This window comes from Plecotus auritus, assembly GCF_963455305.1.
Source record: "Plecotus auritus genome assembly, chromosome: 6".
Taxonomy (NCBI): Eukaryota; Metazoa; Chordata; class Mammalia; order Chiroptera; family Vespertilionidae; genus Plecotus; species Plecotus auritus.
The window spans coordinates 61,396,164-61,416,937 of record NC_137773.1 but is presented as its reverse complement, the minus strand read 5'-3'; the positions used below and the strand labels follow the sequence as shown (position 1 = coordinate 61,416,937).

Sequence of the window (20,774 nt, the reverse complement as noted above, 5' to 3'; positions counted from 1 at the left end):
AAGTGCACATGGGTCATTTTCAAAGATAGACCATATGTTGGGACATAGGCAAAGTCTCTTCAAATTCAAGAAGATAGAAATCATATCAAGCATCTTCTCAGACCACAGTGGCATAAAACTGGAAATCAACTACAATAAAAACAACCCAAAGAAATCAAACACATTGAGACTAAACAGCATGCTATTAAACCATGACTGGGTCACCAGAGAGATCAAAGAAGAAATAAAAAACATCATGGCAACAAATGACAATGAAAACACTACAATCCAAAATCTATGGGACACAGCGAAAGCAGTCTTGAGAGGGAAGTTCATAGCTCTACAAGCCTACTGCAAAAAACAAGAAACAATGGTAATTAATTACCTAACCCAACAACTCAAAGAGTTAGAAAGAGAGCAACAAGAAAAGCCCAGTGTAAGCAGAAGGAAGGAAATAATAAAGATCAGAGCACAGATAAACGACATAGAGACCAAAGAAACAATACAAAAGATCAACAAAACCAAGAGCTGGTTCTTTGAAAGGATAAACAAGATTGATGAACCTCTAGCCAGGCTCACCAAGAAGCAAAGAGAGAGGACCCAAATAAACAAAATCAGAAATGAAAGAGGTGAAATAACAACAGATCCTGCCGAAATACAAAGGATTGTTAAAAAATACTACGAACAACTCTATTCCAACAAACTGGACAACCTGGAGGAAATGGACATATTCCTAGAAAAATATAACCTTCCAAAACTCAATCAGGAAGAATCTAAACAGCTCAACATGCCAGTAACTATGGAAGAAATTGAAGCAGTCATCAAAGAGCTTCTGGCAAACAAAAGCCCGGGGCCAGACGGCTTCACAGGAGAGTTTTACCAAACATACAAGGAAGAACTGAAACCTATCCTCCTCAGACTATTCCAAAAAATTCAAGAGGAAGGAACACTTCCAAGCTCCTTCTATGAAGCCAGCATCACCCTAATACCAAAACCAGATAAAGACAACACAATGAAGGAGAATTACAGGCCAATATCCCTCATGAATGTAGATGCCAAAATCCTCAACAAAATTCTAGCAAATAGGATCCAGCAGTACATCAGAAAGATCATACACCATGACCAAGTAGGGTTTATCCCAGGAATGCAAGGATGGTACAATATCAGCAAATCAATAAATGTGATACATCACATAAACAAATTGAGAGATAAAAATCACATAGTCATATCAATTGATGCAGAAAAAGCATTTGACAAAATCCAACACCCTTTCTTGATAAAAACTCTCAACAAGGTGGGAATAGAAGGATCATACCTCAACATAATAAAAGCTATATATGATAAACCCACAGCTAACATCATACTCAATGGCAAAAACTAAAACCATTTCCCCTAAGAACAGGAACAAGACAGGGATGCCCACTCTCACCACTCCTGTTTGACATAGTACTGGAAGTATTAGCCATTGCAATTAGACAAGAAGAAGAAATAAAAGGCATCCAAATTGGAAAAGAAGAAGTAAAGCTGTCCTTATTTGCAGATGACATGATATTGTACATAAAAAACCCAAAAGACTCCATCAAAAAACTAACAGACTTAATAAATGAATTCGGCAATGTAGCGGGATACAAAATTAATGCCAAGAAATCGATGGCATTTCTATACACCAACAGTGAACTTACAGAAAGAGAGACTAAAAAAGCAATCCCATTTTCCATCGCACCAAAAATATTAAGATACTTAGGAATAAACCTAACCAAGGAGGTAAAAGACATATACGCGGAAAACTACAGGACACTGAAAAAAAGAGATAGAGGAAGATGTAAACAGATGGAAGAACATACCATGTTCATGGATTGGTAGAATCAATATCATTAAAATGTCCATACTACCCAAAGCAATCTATAGATTCAATGCACTCCCCATTAAAATACCAACGGCATATTTCACAGACCTAGAAAGAACTCTCCAAAAATTCATCTGGAATAAAAAAAGACCCCGAATAGCCACAGCAATCCTGAGAAAGAACAAAGTAGGTGGGATCTCAATACCAGATTTCAAGCTGTATTACAAAGCCACTGTCCTCAAAACAGCGTGGTACTGGCACAAGAACAGACATATAGATCAATGGAATAGAATAGAGAATCCAGATATCGACCCAAACCAATATGCGCAATTAATATTTGACAAAGGAGGCATGAGCATACAATGGAGTCAAGACAGTCTCTTCAATAAATGGTGTTGGGAAAATTGGACAGATACATGCAAAAAAATGAAACTAGATCACCAACTTACACCATACCCAAAAATAAACTCAAAATGGATACAGGACTTAAATATAAGACGGGAAACCATAGAAATACTAGAGGAATCCACAGGCAGCAAAATCTCAGACATATGCCAAAAGAACTTTTTCACTGATACTGCCCCTAGGGCAATGGCAGCCAAAGAGAAAATAAACAAATGGGACTACATCAAAATAAAAAGCTTTTGCACAGCAAAAGAAACCATCAACAATACAACAAGAAACCCCACTGTATGGGAGAACATATTTGCAAATGTTATCACTGATAAAGGTTTAATCTCCAACATCTACAGGCAGCTTATACAACTTAATAAAAGGAAGATAAATGATCCAATAAAAAAATGGGCAACGGACCTAAATAGAATCTTTTTGAAAGAAGACAGAAGAAAGGCCAAAAGACACATGAAAACATGCTCCAAGTCACTAATTATCCGAGAGATGCAAATCAAAACAATTCGCTACCATCTCACACCTGTCAGAATGGCTATCATCAACAAATCAACAAACGACAAGTGTTGGCGAGGATGCGGAGAAAAAGGAACCCTCGTGCACTGCTGGTGGGAATGCAGACTGGTGCAGCCACTGTGGAGAACAGTATGGAGTTTCCTCAAAAAACTGAAAATGGAACTCCCATTTGACCCAGTAATCCCACTCCTAGGAATATATTCTAAGAAACTAGAAACACCAATCAGAAAGGATATATGCACCCCTGTGTTCATAGCAGCACAATTTACAATAGCCAAGATTTGGAAACTGCCTAAGTGCCCGTCAGCAGATGACTGGATCAGAAAACTATGGTACATCTACACAATGGAATACTATGCTGCCATAAAAAAGAAGGAATTACTACCATTTGTAGGCACCTGGATGGAATTAGAGAACATTATGCTAAGTGAAATAAGCCAGTCAATGAAAGAAAAATACCACATGATCTCACTCATTTGGGGATAATGAAAAACATTATAAACTGATGAACAAAAAGATAGATACAGAGGCAGTAAAGCATCAAACAGACTGTCAAATTACAGCGGTAAGGTTAGGGAGAGGTGGGGGAAATAAGAGATCAACTGAAGGACTTATATGCATGCATATAAGAGTAACCAACGGATGCAAAACATTGGGGGGTGAGGGCATGTATGGGAGTGGGGTGGGGGGGCAATGGTAAGATATGTACACATATAATACCTTAATAAAAAAAAAAGAAATAAAAAAAAAGAAATTCGATGTGATTGGTGCCAACAAGAGCTTTATATGTATCGTACGTGCGCAAGTCAACGTTTATTTTTAAACTAGTAGCCCTATGCACAAATCCTTGTGCCAGTAGGTCGCTGCCTCCCTCCTATAGCTCTCCGCCCACTGCCCCGCCCTCCTGTAGCTCCCCCTGTCCCCTCCTAGCTTGCTGCCCTGCCCCCTCCTGTAGCTCTCCGCAGCCTGCTTGTACCTCGCTGGCCCACCCTCCTGCTGATCCGTGATCTGGTTGTGACACACTTGGTCGTTACGCCTCAGGATGTAACGGCTAATTAGCATATTCCTCTCTTATTATATAGGATTGCCAGTGCACATCATATACCAGCTGGTCAGTCAGACGTATGTATGGTTGGACGTACGTATGGTCACTTAGCCTTTTATATACATAGATACTATTCCCTTGTATGGATATACCACTTTTTGTTTAACCATTCATCAGGTGATGAACATTTAGGTGGTTATTGCTAATAGGAACAATTTAATAATTTTTGTGTGAACATGTTTTCAATTTGAGTATATACCTAGGAATGGAATTGCTAGCTCAAACGGTCACTCTATGTTTAACATTTTTTGGAAAGAGATATATTGTTTTTAAAAGTGGCTGTTCCAGAAAAAAGACAAGTATCTCATATGTGGAATCTAATGCACAAAATAAACTGTTGAACAAAATAGATCCATACATAGAAGCATGGAACAGATTGTCAAATCTCAGAGGGAAGGCTGTCAAATCTCAGAGGGAAGGCTGTCGAATCTCAGAGGGAAGGTGGGGAGTGGGGTGGGAATTGGGGGGGTGGGTAGGTGAGTTGGTGGGAAGAGATAAACCAAAGAACTTGTATGCATATATATGCATAGGGTGGAGGAGGCCTAGAGCAGGGGCAGGCTATAATGGTCAATGGGAGAAAAAAGGGGACATATGTAATCTTTTCAACAATATTTTTTTAAGTGGCTACTTCATTTTAATAATCCTCCGTACACCCAAGCAATCCAAGAGTTCTAATTTCTTCTCACCAACAATTATTTTCCATTCTTTTTATTATGGCCATTCTAATGGGTGTAAAGTAGTATCTCATTGTGGTTTTGATTTGAATTACTCTGTTGACTAAAGATGTTGGTTTTTTTACTGGAAAACTATATACTTTTCTTGGGGAAAATGTCTATTCAAATCCTTTGCTCATGTTTAAATTGAATTATTTTTTTAATTGTTGAGTTATAAAATGTTAAAATAGATATATATTTTGGATGTTGACATAAGTAATTGGATTTTTGATAGGTTTTACATTAAATCTGTAGATCAATTTGGGGAGTGTTTCCATCTTACCAATATTAAGTCTAGTAATGCATAAACATAGAATGTCTTTCTATTTATTAGGTCTTTAATTTCATTAATGTTTTGTAGTTTTCAGTACATCATACACTTCTTTGATTAACTTTACTCCTAGGTATTTTATTCATTTTGCTGCTATTGTAATGAAATTTTTTTCTTATTTTCAGAGTATTCATTTTTAGTATATAAAATGCAAGTAATTTCTGTATATTGACTTTGTATGCTGTAACCTCACTTATTAGCACTAATAGTTTTTGGGTTTTTTTGTTGTTTTTTTTTGGTGGATTGTTTATGGCTATCTAAGATCATATCAACTGCAAATAGCAATACATTTACTTTTCCCTTTTCAACATGAATTCCATTTATTTATTTCTTGCCTAATTGCCCTGCCTTGAATTTCTAGTACAATGTTGAATAGAGGTGGTGAGAGTGGACATTCTTGGGGAAAGCATATAGCCCTTTGCCATTTAATATGATGTTAGCTATGGATTTTTTGTAGATGTCTTTTTATTAGATTGAGAAAGCTCACTTCTATTCCTAGTTTGTGAGTGTTTTTATCGTGAAAGAGTGTTGGATTTTTTCCAAATATTTATTTTTTTGTTTATGAGATAATCATGTGGAGTTCCCCCACCTTTATTCTATAAAATATACTGTATTTGATTGATTTTTATATGTTGAACCAACCTTGCATGCCTGGGATAAATGTCAGTTAATCATATTCTTTTTTATATACCGCTGGATCTGGTTTGCTAGTATTTTGTTGAGAATTCTTACATCTATATTCATAAGCAATATTTATCTAAAGTTTTCTTTTCTTACGATGTCTTTGTCTGGTTTTGGTATCAGAGTAATACTGATCTCAAAGAATGAGTTAGAAAGTGTTCTCTCCTTTTCTATTTTTTTCTTTGAAAAGTTATTCTTCTTTAAACTGGTAGAATTTTGTAGACTAGGCTTTTCATTGCAGGAAGTTTTTTTTATTTCCAATTCAATCTCTTTACATGTTATACATCTATTTAGTCTATTTCTGCTTGAGACCATTTTAGTAGTTTGTATCTTTCTAGGAATTTGTTAATTTCATGTAGCTTATTAAATTTATTGACCATAACTGCTTCTTTTTATTTCTGTAAGGTTAATAATGTTCCCTCTTTCATTCCTAATTTTAAAAATTTATATCTTCCTTTTTCCTTAAGTCAGTCTAGCTAAAAGTTTGTCAATTTTCTTGATCAACTTAAAGAATCAATTATCAATTACTTTTATTTCTGCTCTATTCATTATATATCCTTCTACTTGCCTTAGGTTTAGAGTGTTCTTCTTTTTCCAGTTTCTTAAGGAAGACTAGGTTATTGATTCAAAAGTTTCCTCTAGCCCTGACTGGTTTGGCTCAGTGGGTAGAGCATCGGCCTGCGGACTGAAGGGTCCCGGGTTCGATTCCGGTCAAGGGCATGTACCTTGGTTGCGGGCACATCCCAAGTAGGGGGTGTACAGGAGGCAGCTGATCGATGTTTCTCTCTCATCGATGTTTCTAACTCTCTATCCTCTCCCTTCCTCTCTGTAAAAAATCAATAAAATATATTAAAAAAAAAAACAAAACAAAAAATAAAAACAAAAGTTTCCTCTAGGCATTAAAATGTTAATCAATTTTTGAAAAAAGAGAAATATGTGGAAAACAATAGATAATAAGAGAAAAAATAAGACATTAGTAAATTTCCACAGAGCAATGCATTCACTGCATCCCAGTGTGTGCTGGGCATGTTTAAACACTCAGGCAATTTACAACTCTGCCTTAGCTTTCACTTCCAGCTTGCACAAAGTGTCAAGAAAGGTCAGCTGGAGGTGGGAGATTAGGAACTTCTCAGGTCTTTCCTGAGAACGTGCACAGGTCTATGCATGTATGTGGGCTTCTAGATTTCCTGGAATATGATGATTTTTAAGGCACTAACGGACATATCTTTCAGCTTCTCCTTTTAAGCTTTCTGGTTAGTCTACTGTTTGCCTTATTATTTTAGACAATCACTCCCCAGGGAGAGGCTGTTAACACTTGACATACTCCAATCCAGGTCAAATAAAGACATTCATTCCTATTGGTGGCTTTCAGGGAACCACCAGAGACATCACATAATGACAATTCTTTGGGAATGAGGGACTTAAAGAGATCCAGCTTCTTTCTGCTTTCTCTGATACTAGGATGCAGGGCTGTTATTTTTCTTTCTTTTTTTTTTTTAAATATATTTTATTGATATTTTTACAGAGAGGAAGGGAGAGGGATAGAGAGCTAGAAACATCGATGAGAGAGAAACATCGATCAGCTGCCTCCTGCACACCTCCCACTGGGGATGTGCCCGCAACCAAGGTACATGCCCTTGACCGGAATCGAACCCGGGACCCTTCAGTCCGCAGGCCGACGCTCTATCCACTGAGCCAAACCGGTTTCGGCAGGGCTGTTATTTTTCAAAGCTGGAGAGTACGGATTGAATATAGGGCAAGTTAAAACACCACAAAACACCTGTTCTTGCTGAGATTCAGCCATTTTTCTTTTCTTTTTTCTTTTTTAATTGATTTCAGAGAGGGAAGGAGAGGGAGAGAGAGATAAAAACATCAATGATAAGAGAGAATCATTGATCAACTGCCTCCTGCCTGCCCCCTCCTAGGGATTGAGCCTACAACCCAGGCATGTGCCTTGACCAGAATCAAACCTGGGACCCTTCAGTCAGCAAGCCGATGCTCTATCCACTGAGCCAAACCAGATAGGGACAGCCATTTTTCTTGAATAGGCAAATCTTTGGTTTGTTCCTAGAATTCTGGCAGGGTTGTCCCAATTCATGCCAGCTTTCATGGAAGGGTAAACTTTCAGAGATCCTTACTCCACCATTGTTATTGTCATCCTGACATTTATTTCTTTTTTTAAAAATTTCTTTATTGATTAAGGTATTACATATGTGTCCTCATCCCTCCATTAACCCCGCCCCCGCCTCCCCCCCACCCCATGCCCTGCCATTTATTTCTAAGAAAATTTCTTAAGATTTACTTTTGGGATTAAAAATGGTGGCAGAGTAGGAGGATGCTGCATGGACATGCTCCCAGGAACAAGCTGGAATTACAACTAAAATCAGAAAGGCTTCCTGAATAATCAATGGAAAACTCACAGGAGAGAACCCTGATACCCAAGGACCGAAGGTGGAGTCTGCATAGAGACTGGTAGGAGGGGTAGAGTTGCGAAAGGGCTGGCTGGGCACCCACAGATGGCAACTGAAGTCCTGGAGAGATATCTCAGCTGGGGGGTGGGGGGGAAGAGGAGGTGCCACTGAGAACTCTGGGATCTAATATCGATTCTGGCTCCACAGCATAGAGCACCAAACGGAGGAGGGTACTCACATAACATCTAGCTGTGAAAAGCAGTGGGGTGCTGTCTGCCAGGGAGTGGCAAATGAAAGTTGCCACTCTTAAAGGGCCAATGCACAAAAATTCCCTGTGGAGCCACTCACCTTGTGCTCTGGCAGAGGGAGGGTGAAGTGGATTGGAGCTGTGAGAGTGGAGCTCAGGACTAGGGACTCAGGGGATAGAGCTCAGAAAGTAGACACTCCAAGTTTCCTGAGCCGAGTCATTCCCTCAGGCAGGACATCTTTCCCACATATACATTTGCCTTGCCTGGGGGGAAGACAGTTGACACACCCTATTGGAAAACACCCTGCCCTGAGGCCACTTAAGAGATTAAAAGTAATAATTAGCCTCCAGTCAGAAGCAACTGCCCCACCCTGTTGAGAAAACTCTCACCACACCTGAGGACGATTGCCTGGGGCAATTCAAGTCAGAATCTTATTAGTCTTAGACAGAGGTGGTCTCTGGAGGCTTTGAGTCTTTGCCTGATCCAATTTGTCAGAAACAGCCTTTAACACTGTCCTGCATTAGAGATTGAGAGGTATAGAGGCTCTACCTAAAACACAGTCACAAACCCAGACAACCAAAATGAGGAAACAAAGAAACAACCCCCAAATGAAAGAACTAGCGAATTCTCCAGAAGAAGAGATAAATTAAGCAGAGATAAGAAATTTATCTGAAGCAGAGTTCAGAGTAATGATGTTAAAAATGCTCAACAGTATGAAAAAAGATATAGTAACTATGAAAAAAAAAACAGTCTGAGATAAAGAATGGCATAACACAAATAAAGAACACATTGGAAGGAATACACAGCAGATTAGGGGAAGCTGAGGATTGAATCAGTAAATTAGAAGACTGAGTTGGAAATACCACATAACTAGAGAATTAAAAAGAAAAAAATAATTAAAAAACAGGAGGACAGCTTAAGGGAGTTGTGGGACAATGTGAAAAGTATCAATATTAGAATAGTAGGTGTGCCAGAAGAGGCAGAAAGGGAGAAAGGAATAGAGAACGTGTTTGAAGAAATAATGGTAGAAAACTTCCCTAACCTGGTAAAGGAAAAAGTCACACAAGTTCAGGAGGCACAGAGAACCCCAAACAAGAAGAACCCAAACAGACCCACACCCAGACACATCATAATTAAAATGCCAAAAATTAAAGACAAAGAGAGAATCTTAAAGGCAGCAAGATAAAAGAAAACTGTTACCTACAAAGGAGTTCCCATAAGGCTGACACCTGATTTCTCATCAGAAACTCTATAGGCCAGAAGGAAATGGTATGAAGTACTCAAGGTAATGGAAAACAAGGATCTGAGACCAAGATTACTATATCCAGCAAGACTATCATTCAAAATAGACAGTCAAATAACGAGCTTCCCAGACAAAAAGGTCTCAAGGAGTTCATCACCACCAAGCCAGCATTACAAGAAATGCTAAAGGGTTTGTTGTAAGGGATTGCTGAGAAGAAACAGAGAGAGAAACCTAGCCACACAGAATTAAAATGGCTATAAATAAGTATCTCTCAATAATAACCCTAAATGTAAATGGATTAAATGCTCCAATCAAAAGGTTTAGAGTAGCTGAACGTATACAAAAACATGACACAACTATATGCAGTCTACAAGAGACCCACCTCAAAACAAAAAACACACACAGGATGAAAGTTAAGGTATGGAAAAGAATTTTTTCCATGCAAATGGAGAAGAAAAAATAAAAAAAAGGCTGGAGTAGCAATGCTCATATCTGACAAAATAGACTTTAAGAGCATCATAACCCAGTCGGAGAAAGATAAATATCATATGATCTCACTCATTTGTGGAATATAATGAACAACATAAACTGATGAACAAAAATAGAGACAGAGGGGGGAAAATACTAGAATAGAAGTAATCCTGTTATTTGCAGATTTTGAATATTTCCTACAACTTTTGTGATATCATACTATGCTAGTACAGTTTTGGTAATATTATTACACTTAAAATTATTTTATTCTTGAAATATTAATGTTTATTGCATGTAACATTACTACATGTAAGATCATTTTTCTTGAATACTTGGTGTTTATTGCATGTAACATATTTAAAATCGTTTTTCTTGAGATATTAATGTTTATTGCAAGTAACATTATTATATTTAAGATCGTTTTTCTTGAAATAAAAATAAACAGAAAAAAATTTACTTTCAAGTTTTTTTACTACAATTTATTTTATCTGTTTTTATGTAATGGTCACAGCAGCTAAAATTAAATTTTATGTTTTATAAATTATTCCTTTTACTTTTCACTTCTTGGATATTTACAACTAATGTTGCTAATACTTGCTTAATGATTATCAATAATTCTGTTGTCATGATGTAAAAAATATTTCCTGCAGGAATTATTGAGAAGTAAGAGATAACACATAGCCATGTCTCCAAGAACATAAAGATTATAGCTATTATCAGCAGAAAAACTGTTTCAAAATAAGCCATGAGAGACTTCAAGATAAGCCTAACTCCTGTAATATGAATACTATAGTCATGCTATTAAGAACCAAATCCTATTAAAATCAATTTGTGAAACTCATAAACCTTAATCCAGCATATTATATTCTGCAATAACATGATAGCAGCCAAAATACTATAAAGTCCTTCATTATCAAAAAGCACATTTTAAAAACAATAATCTCATTGGGAAGGAAACTTGGGGTAAGTAGAGGTTAAAATCTAAAAAAGTTTTCTAGATTTGGGGATAAGGAGATCATTGCCATTTACAATTTATATATTTAAATTTCTTGAATCTGTGGATTATAGTTTCTATCAAATTTAAAAAAAATTTAGCCTTTATTTCTGATATTTATTTCTTCAGATATATTTCTGACCTGGAAAACCCTGTTGCCCCCCAACATACACTCCTTTTGGGACACCAATTACAAATATGTTAGGTTACTTGAGGTTGTCCTACAGCTCCTAAATGCTATTTTCATTAAAAAAATTTTTTTTTCTGAGTTTCATTTTGGATCATTTCTACTGCTATGTCTTCAAATACACTAATCCTTTCACAAAGTTTAATATGCTGTCATTCCAATTCAGAAGTATTTATCTCCACAAGTTTGACTTGGATCTTTTTTATATCTTTCATGTTCCTACTTAACTTTTTGAATATATAGATTACATTTAAAATAAGTTTATGGTATTCTAATTTTATCATCTGTGTCAGTTCTGGGTTAGTTTTGATTTATGGTTTATTCTTCTCATTAAGGATCATGTTTTCCTATTTCTTTGCATGCCTGGTAATCTTTCATTGTATGCCAGACGTTATGAATTTTATTATTTTGGGTGCTAGATATTTTTGTACTCCTATAAATATTCTTGAACTTGTTCTATAATGCCAAAAGTTACTTTGAAACACTTTGATGCTTTCAAGACTTGCTCTTATGATTTGTTAGATAGGTTGAGAGCAGTCAAGACCTTCTTGAGTACTCTACCCAATGCCTTGTGAATTACACATTTTTCTAATCTGGCTGATAGGAGTAGGCACTATACCTGGTCCTATGTGGGTGCCTGGCACTGTTCCTTCTAATCCTTTCAGACTGTTCTTTCCCTAGCTTTGGGCAGTGTCCTCAATTACATGAACTAAGTACTTGAGAGAAACCGTCTATAGATATCCAGGGTTTTCTTTCTATGTAACTCTCTTCTCTCTAGTATGCTGGCCTAGATCAACTCTAGCCATGTGATCTCCCTCATTCTCAATTCCTTCTCCTCCTTAAGGGAGTCTGCAGGGCTCTGCCCAGGTTCTCCTTCCTTGTGCCACAGCCAGGAAACTCTCAACAAAATAAGGTGAGAACAACCATAAGGCTTTGCTCTAATAACTACTGTCTTTTGTTGTCTGATATCAAGTGTCTTGAAAACCATTATTTCATATATTGGTTTCAGGTGGGAGGATAAATCCAGTCCATCACTATCTTGGCTGGAAGTGGAAGTGCCACATTTGAATAAAGTTTTATTTATTTAGCTGAATTTTAAAAGCAGAGAAATTGTACATTTCTCTATAAAACTATAAACTAAAATTAGACTAAAAAATTATGTTTACAGGCATGTAGGCTTTGACAGTTTCTCCCCCCTTCAGGTTGTAGTTTGGTAGCTCTCCATGAAAAAGATAACTTACCTTGACATCTAAAATATACTTATGGAATAATGTAATTATCTTGCATATCTACTGTCTATTAAATATGTGTAATTTTATATAATTAACATACTCTATAGAATTATATAATATTTTTAATGAAGGAAACAAATAGCACAAAGCCAGGAAGGAAGGACTTATCCTCTCATTCCCCTATCAAGATCAGAAATGTACAGTGTGAAAATGTAAAAAATGGACACATCCTACAACTTCCACTGGATCCAAATATAGATCCATCTGATGTGGCTGCATAAATAAATATTAAAAGATAATCTAGGTCTGATGTTGATGAAGAATGATAAAGTCTCTTTAACTCACTCTAAAACAGAAAACTTTTTCGTCTTCAATTAGACCTCATACCCATAATACTCATCCACACTGCTTTCCGTGGGTTGAAAAACAAATTACAAGAAGGAAAGCAGAATTCAGGCAACCAGTATAAACTTCCTCCTCAACTATGCTTTCTACTGTCCAGAAAATCCATCATCCCTGAAACATCATGTTTTACTTTTCTTTTTAAGAGGTGATGCACTTGCCAAAATTGTTGCTTGATTCAGAGGTACAAGGAATGGTAGCCTCTGAAATTACAATACCTGAAATAAAAGTTTTCCCATTTCATGAATCAGTCTGGCACAATTCTCTAGCCCTGATGATTTTCTGTACCTCACGATGATCCATTGCCTTAGGATCACCAGCAGTATATGTCGGGGTAGTTCTGTAAGAGTTTTAATCATTTCTGAGAGGAGAGATGAAATTAAAGTTATGAAAAGTACTGTAAAAGTGGGAGGTCATAAGTAGAAGTGATATCCGTCAGGGTCATCTAACCAGCTGTAGCAATACAAAGAGGACCAGAGAGTGGAAATGTAGAAACCCTGAATGGGTATTGTTAAGAGTTGCAGTTCCTAGACAGAAAGAGAATAAAACAGGAAAGCAAAGAGTTGGTAAAGGAAAACATCCAAACCTGAAATCAGGAAGCAAGGCATAGCCAAGTAAGCATAACCAATGAAGGATCAGATTTGATTACTGTTTTACTGTGTAAAAACAGAATTTTCATGATGAACTAACTGCTAGAAGGCACAGCCATACTGATCCTGAAAATAAACCAGCTGAAGATAGGAAATCTGGGTAAGGAAACTGTTAGGAAAGTTCTCTTTCCTGAGAAGCTGTTCTAGGCAAAACACACAACATTTGATGTCCTCTTTTCTTTTAAAGATAAAGCATGAGCAGGCCTAGCTTCCTAGTAATCTCCTACCTGTCTCCTGCTGCTTTGATGTGCTTGTATTCACTGAGGATCATGGGATATTAGTTAAAACTTTAAAACAGATTGAAGTGGTTGATTTTGTAGCAGTAGATTTGATTAGCATTTTCTTTTGCAGGATGATGATAAATGAAATGAATCTGTGGGCGGCCTGAAAGAGCTAACATGTCTTTCCAAAAACTTACTTTGTAGAAAATGACTAGCAGCTAGCTCAAGGGGTTCTTCTACCTCCACACTCTGAAAATCACCGTGGATAGTCAGCAGAGACAGAGCCAATACATACCGCCATCTAGGCTTCGTACTACCTGCACGTGAATGTACCTCTTGAGCTGTGCAAAACAGGGACCTATCTCTAAAATTAAATTTAACTTTACATTACACTAACTCCGTGGTTGGCAAACTGCGGCTCGTGAGCCACATGCGGCTCTTTGGCCCCTTGAGTGTGGCTCTTCCACAAAACACCACGGCCTGGGAGAGTCTATTTTGAAGAAGTGGCGTTAGAAGAAGTTTAAGTTTAAAAAATTTTGGCTCTCCAAAGAAATTTCAATCGTTGTACTGTTGATATTTGGCTCTGTTGACTAATGAGTTTGCCGACCACTGCAATAACTGAACTGCTCAGGGTATTTTGTTGGTTGTTGTTTTTTTTTAACTGTAAAGAATACCTTCAAGGATAACTTAATTGTAATCAAACTATCTCAGGTTAATTTTAAAGTGCCAAATATTTTCAGTTTTTTTTAAAGCCTTCAATCACATAATGTCTGTTTTTCTAAAAGTTTCACTTGGTAGTTTCCTAAATGAGAAGACAGGCTAAGACAGAAAAATGTGAAGAAAGTTATGATTTCCTTAGCAATTAAATGCAGTGTCTTTATAATATACCCTTTCATTTCTTTAAATAATCAAATTTCTATTTTCACATAAATATTTAAAAATTATTCAAATTGAAGCTTTGGAGACTGGTTTAAAAGTAAGACAAAACATCATTGTATATTCAAAAGGCAAGTCAACACAGACTGATTTTCTGCAACTTGCAAACTTTATATTTTGGTATCATTTTTCCTGGAAGATATTGGTGGGTTTCTTTCTAGAGTTAAGGTACTTGGAGCCAAGTTAGCTCCTTCTCTGACTCCTTAGTTTCCTAAACTTATATTTTATGTCTTTATCCTTCTACCCCATCTAACTACCTTACTCTTGAAATGCTTTTAATTTTAAAGCTATCACTTTAAGATAAGACTCCTTAAAGAAAATTTTAATGCACCATTAATACTATTAATGGCTTTATTTTCTTATATACATAGAGAAAGAATACCAGGCAATCGGAAGTATAAAGTCTCTTTCATTAGCAAAGTTAAAATCCTCAATATGTGACACAAACTTACGTATTTCTTCCACAACTTGAGGATCACATTCTCTGTACTTTTCTACTTCTGCCTTTAGCTGTTCCCTTTGTTCTCGAAGTGAAGAAAGCTCTTTTGTTAGCTTGGTCCGCTCTTCCTGCATTTAAAATACTTTTATGTATAATTAAGCCAAACAAAATGTCATATATTATAAGGTTATACATTTTATAGACATTTTCATTTTATTTCTCATAAATGATGTGCATTAAGCTTTGACAATATTATAAATACACCTACATATATTTATAGTATAAGAACAAGCTAATTATCATTTTTCTCTTACATTTCAAGCATCTTTTATATATACTGACTGAATGAGAATATGTAGAATGAAATGCTCATAAATAAGAGGTTACTAATTATGTATGAACTCAAAGACTATGTCATTTCATGTTAGATAAAAAAATTATACCACCACTTGAATAGTTTCACAAGATTATGTCTATATATGTATGTAATATTTAGGGTAGTATCCATTATTATATAGTTTTCCTTAAAAGTGTTCTAGACAATTTTTCAACCTTTAAGAATTATTAACCTTTAAAAATATTTAAAGATATAAGAAATAATAGAATTGTAGATTGTGGCCTCCCATCACAGCTAAACCAGAATAAACCTTTTACACACAATGTGATCCAATAAACATCATCTGAAATTTCTAGCCATAGTTCCACTAACAGGTAGAAGTCATGGAGCTATTGGTAGTCAATTCATATGTATGAAACCTGAAAAACAAGTCCAAACAAAAATAAAATACTGGCAAAGGTTATGGTACAGAATTATAGGATATGCTGAGGCAAAACTAAGTACTTTACGCTGCCTAATAAGACCTGTTCAAGTTTCCTTGCTAGCTTCTGTTTCTGTATTTGTATTTTTCTACTTTTGCCTCTCTCTGTTCTCTCTGGTTCCAAAGTGTAGAAAGCTCTTGGCTAGCATTTGTATATGAGAATGCATGTACAGAGCAGCATGCTCTGAAGCAGCATAGTCCAACAGGACTCTGCAATGACAGAAGTGTCCTGGATCTGTGTTCTCTGCAGAAAACATTAGCCACATGTGGCTACTGAGTACAGGAAATGTGGCTATTGATACTTATTTTAAGTGTCAATAGCCACACATGATTAGTGTGTACCATATTAGCACAGCTTAGGAAAGATTTTTAAGTAACTACATATAAAATGGTCATTATTTGCCATCCACATCCAAATTATACATGCTCCACAATGAAAACTGAAAGGAGAAAAAGCTAATGAAGACAGGAGAAGCAGAGTGGTGAACATCTGTGTGAATGCAATGATAGCTCTCCGGATACCCTGAACTGGGAGCCACCTCAGACTGCTATAGCCCTGAGATCTTTGCCAAATTACTTAACTCTTTGTGCTTTCACTAAAATGGAGACAATGATAGTAACTACCTCCTTTACTGTTGGCAGAATTCAATAAATATATAGTATATATTAGAAAGAGTACCTGCCTTGCTCATGAGGCAGAATATTTATGTTAGCTATTCTTCATTGTCAGCATCATGACCATCCTATCTATACTAATAAGAGGATAATATGCTAATTAGACTGGACATCTTCCGGATGTCCTTCCAGACAAAGCCACGGTAGCAGGGGTCAAGGCAGAGGCAGTTAGGGGTGATCAGGCTGGCAGGGGAGAACAGTTGGGGGCAATCAGGCCATCAGGGGAGAGCAGTTAGGGGGCTATCAGGCCAGCAGGGGAAGGCAGTTAGAAGACAATCAGGCCGGAAGGGGAGGGCAGTTAGGGGACGATAAGGCCGGCAGAGGAGGGCAGTTAGGGGGTGATCAGGCCGGCAGGGGAGCAGTTAGGGGGCGATCAGGTCAGCAGGCAGAGGCAGTTAGGGGCAATCAGGCAGGCAGGCAGGTGAGCGGTTAGGAGCCAGCGGTCCCACCGGATTGGAGAGGGTGCAGGCCAGGCTGAAGCCCCCCGCCCCATGCATGATTTTCATGCACTGGGCCTCTAGTCTATACTAATAAAAGGGTAATATGCTAATTAGACCAGGAGAACTTCCGGGAGACCTTCTGAATGTCCTTCCAGACAAAGCCATGGTGGTGGGGCCGAGGGGTAGGCGGTTAGGGGTGATCAGGCCAGGAGGGGAGGGCAGTTTGAGGCAAACAGGCCAGTGGGGGGGGGGCAGTTGGGGGCAAGTAGGCCAGCAGGCAGAGTGTTAGGGGCGATCAGGCAGGCAGGCAGGTGAGCGGTTAGGAGCCAGCGGTCCCAGATTGTGAGAGGGATGTCCAACTGCCGGTTTAGGCCTGATCCCACAGGGTTCGGGCCTAAACCCGCAGTCGGACATCCCCCGAGGGGTCCCAGATTGGAGAGGGTGCAGGCTGGGCTGAGGGACACCATCCCCCCATGCACAAATTTCATGCACCGAGCCACTAGTCCCATATATCCTCCTATATAATAAAAGGCTAATATGCAAATTGACCTAAAGGTGGAACAACCGGTTGCTATGATGTGCACTGACCACCAGGGGGCAAATGCTCAATGCAGGAGCTGCCCCCTGGTGGTCAGTGCGCTCCCACAGGGGGAGTGCTGCTCAGCCAGAAGCCCGGCTCACAGCTGGAGAGCTCAGCAGCAGTGGTAGGAGCCTCTCCCACCTCCATGGCAGCGCTAAGGATGTCCAACTGCAGGGAGTGGGCCTAAGCCATCAGACAGACATCCCCTGAGGGCTCCTGGGCAGTGAGAGGGTGCAGGCCAGGCTGAGGGACGCCCCCTTCCCCCCGCCGAGTGCATGAATTTCATGCACCAGGTCTCTAGTATATAATAAAAGGATAGTATGCAAATAGACCGAATGGCAGAACCGAACAACCAATCAAAGTGTAATATGCTAATGATATGCTAAGGCTGCTCTACCACTCGCTATGACATGCACTGACCACTGGGGGCAGACAGTCAACTGGTCGACCAGTCGCTATGATGTGCACTGACCACCAGGGGGCAGATGCTCTGACTGGTAGGTTAGCTTACTGTTGGGGTCTGGCCGATCAGGACTGAGCAAGATGGGCCGGACATGCCCTGGAGCCCTCCCATAGTACCTCCCGGGCCTGATTGTGCACCAGTGGGGTCCCTCAGCCTGGCCTGCACCCTCTCACAATCTGGGACCCCTCGGGGGATGTTGGAGAGCCAGTTTCAACCCGATCCTGCAGGCCACTCCCCTTGGGAGGGTGCCAGACGCAGGGCTCATAGCTGGTGAGCACTGCTGTGGCAGTGCAAGCCTCTCCCGATTGGGACTGATTGCGCACGAGCCCGCGGCAGGCACAGTGGGGCTGGGATGAGCAGGAGCGCAGGTAGGAGCTACAGGCAGCGTTGGACTCCAGGTTTCGGCCCGATCCTTGCAGGCCACCCAGAGGGACCCCACCCATGCCTGAATTCGTGCACCGGGCCTCTAGTAACTAATATCTGGTAGATGGGCTACATATTTCTGAAAAGTACTGCCTAGTGAGCTCATAACATAAGAGTGCATCTCTCTCAGAAGCCTTTCTGAATTACTATACTCTTCTGATAGGTGCAGGCACCAACTAGGTTTGCTACTGGTTTTTTCCTAGTTGCATTGGTTTCAGTGGACTGTGTAACACTCAGCAGACGGGTTGACAACTTCTGTGCATGGGTATGTCACCATTAGTTGAAGGTGCTTCTAGAAGTTATTGCCAATGTTGCAGAAAAAAATGATCAGACAAAGAAGTGGTAATTACTACTGTCAATCAAAGAAGAAATAACAGCTGCATGTTATGCCCTGAACTTCTCTTCCCTTAATATTCTTTAGAAATTACCATTGTCCAATTCCTGTCTGTGACTATGCTGACTCTGGAAGAAGGTATGTGAAATAACTTTGAAAAGGATAAAGTCACTGTAAACCTGAGATGTAGTCTTCTCTATAATGTGGCAAGTTTTCTAGTCTCTATCACAATCAAGTGGTATAGATAGAAGACTAGATGGAATGATTAGTGATTCATGTTGACCTTCAATATTTTCTCAAGTCATAAATCCATACCTGAGATAATGATGAAACTAGAAAGCAAAGTAATTTTTAAAAACAACCTAATAGTACTCTAGAGAACATTGTACTTTAAAAAATAAAATAGTAAGTCAATATTCATTTAAATAATTCAGAAATATTACAAGGCCACAAGAATATTATATTGATAGTTTTCCATTTGTTCTGCGCCAATATTTAAAAAACAAGACTCTTAAAAACATATATAAACATTTATATAGGGCTTACCTTATACCAGTTTCTCTTCTAAGTGCTTTGCCAATGTTAATTTAATCCACACAATTACCTAATGAGTAGATTTTATTATTCCCCATTTTATAACTAAAAAAATTGAGAACGGAAAGTTTAGGAGACTTTCAAACCCAGGCAGTCTGGCTCCAGAGTTTATGCTTCTATGCTATGCTGCCATATACAACATAATAAAATAATAATAAATCTAGATTCGCAATTAGTGAATCTTACCAGGTCAAACGTTCATGTCCTTTGCTGTGACTCACTTCTCTTCTGGTAGAGATGGCATACTCCTCACAGGAAGCTGTACGACCCTATTCTTTTATTTAGAATCGGTATTATTAAAGAATCCACAGACACAAACTTACCGTTTCATGTCGGCCAATTTTAGCTTTCTCAATGCTTTTCTGTAGGTTTGCTTGCTTCTGGTTTCCCTCAGATAACTAGAGAAGTAAAACAAACAAAAAAAAATGGCTTGCTAAGATAAACTTGCTAAATATGAAGTTTATGAGTCAAAAGACAAAATGAGATTTGACTTCAGCTCAAGTCAATAAAACAAAAATGTCAAAGACTACATTGGGAACCACTCTAACTTGAAGAAAATGAAGTACTATGAACCAGTGGTCGGCAAACCGCAAGTTGCGGTTTGCCGCTCTGTTGACTGAGTTTGCCGACCACTGCTACGAAACATTAGGACAAACTGAAAAAAAAAATTTAAAAAATATTTCTTCCTATCCCATGCAGAAAAATGAATAATATGCTTTTAATCTTTTCTAGTCTTTAGTTCCCTACCCCCTTCCCAAATAGTTTAAGGTATATTATTTAAAAATTGAATTTGAAAATTCCAAATCTATTCTATGTAAATTCTCTTCAAATTTCATTTCACTTCTGAGTAGTCTTTTCAAGTACCCTAAATTGTTTCTTATAGACTATAATACTGTGACCTATTTCACTAACAAAGTAAAAAATGAATGGATCACTTATTATTTTTAAACTAGAGGCCAGTGCATGAAAATCATGCACAGGTAGGGTCCCTAGCAGCTGCCGGCCGGGGCCTCCCTTCCCCGGCTGCCAGCTGGGGCCTTCCTTCATTTCGCGCTGCCCCCTGGTGGTCAGCGCACGTCATAGCAAGCGATCGAACAGCATAGAGAGCGATTGAATGCGCGGTCGGTCGAACTCCCGAGGGGACACTGCATATGAGGCTTTTATACATATAGATATATAGATAAGGTATTTTATGAGGAATTGATACTTTATATTCTAAGTTCTTAGAAAACAAAAATATCTATTAGCCCAATGGTTCTCAACCTTTTTAATGGTGCGACCCTTTAATACACTTCCTCATGTTGTGGTGACCCCCAACCATAAAATTATTTTCGTTGCTACTTCATAACTGTAATTTTGCTACTGTTATGAATCGTAATGTAAATATCTGTGTTATCCCATGGTCTTAGGCTCTACAGCAGCGGCTCTCAACCT

The 20,774-nt window shown here is 38.4% G+C and overlaps 1 protein-coding gene across 1 annotated transcript in view; it reads right to left on the bottom strand.

The window, feature by feature from the left end:
• MND1 (meiotic nuclear divisions 1) overlaps positions 1 to 20,774 on the bottom strand; it is a 67,217-nt gene that overhangs the window by 10,600 nt on the left and 35,843 nt on the right. Inside the window, exons 5-6 of the mRNA XM_080672359.1 lie at positions 19,664 to 19,738; positions 15,027 to 15,141 (exon numbers count right to left, since the gene is read on the bottom strand). Coding sequence (XP_080528485.1) covers positions 15,027 to 15,141; positions 19,664 to 19,738 — 190 coding nt within the window. The remainder of the gene's footprint in view (positions 1 to 15,026; positions 15,142 to 19,663; positions 19,739 to 20,774) is intronic.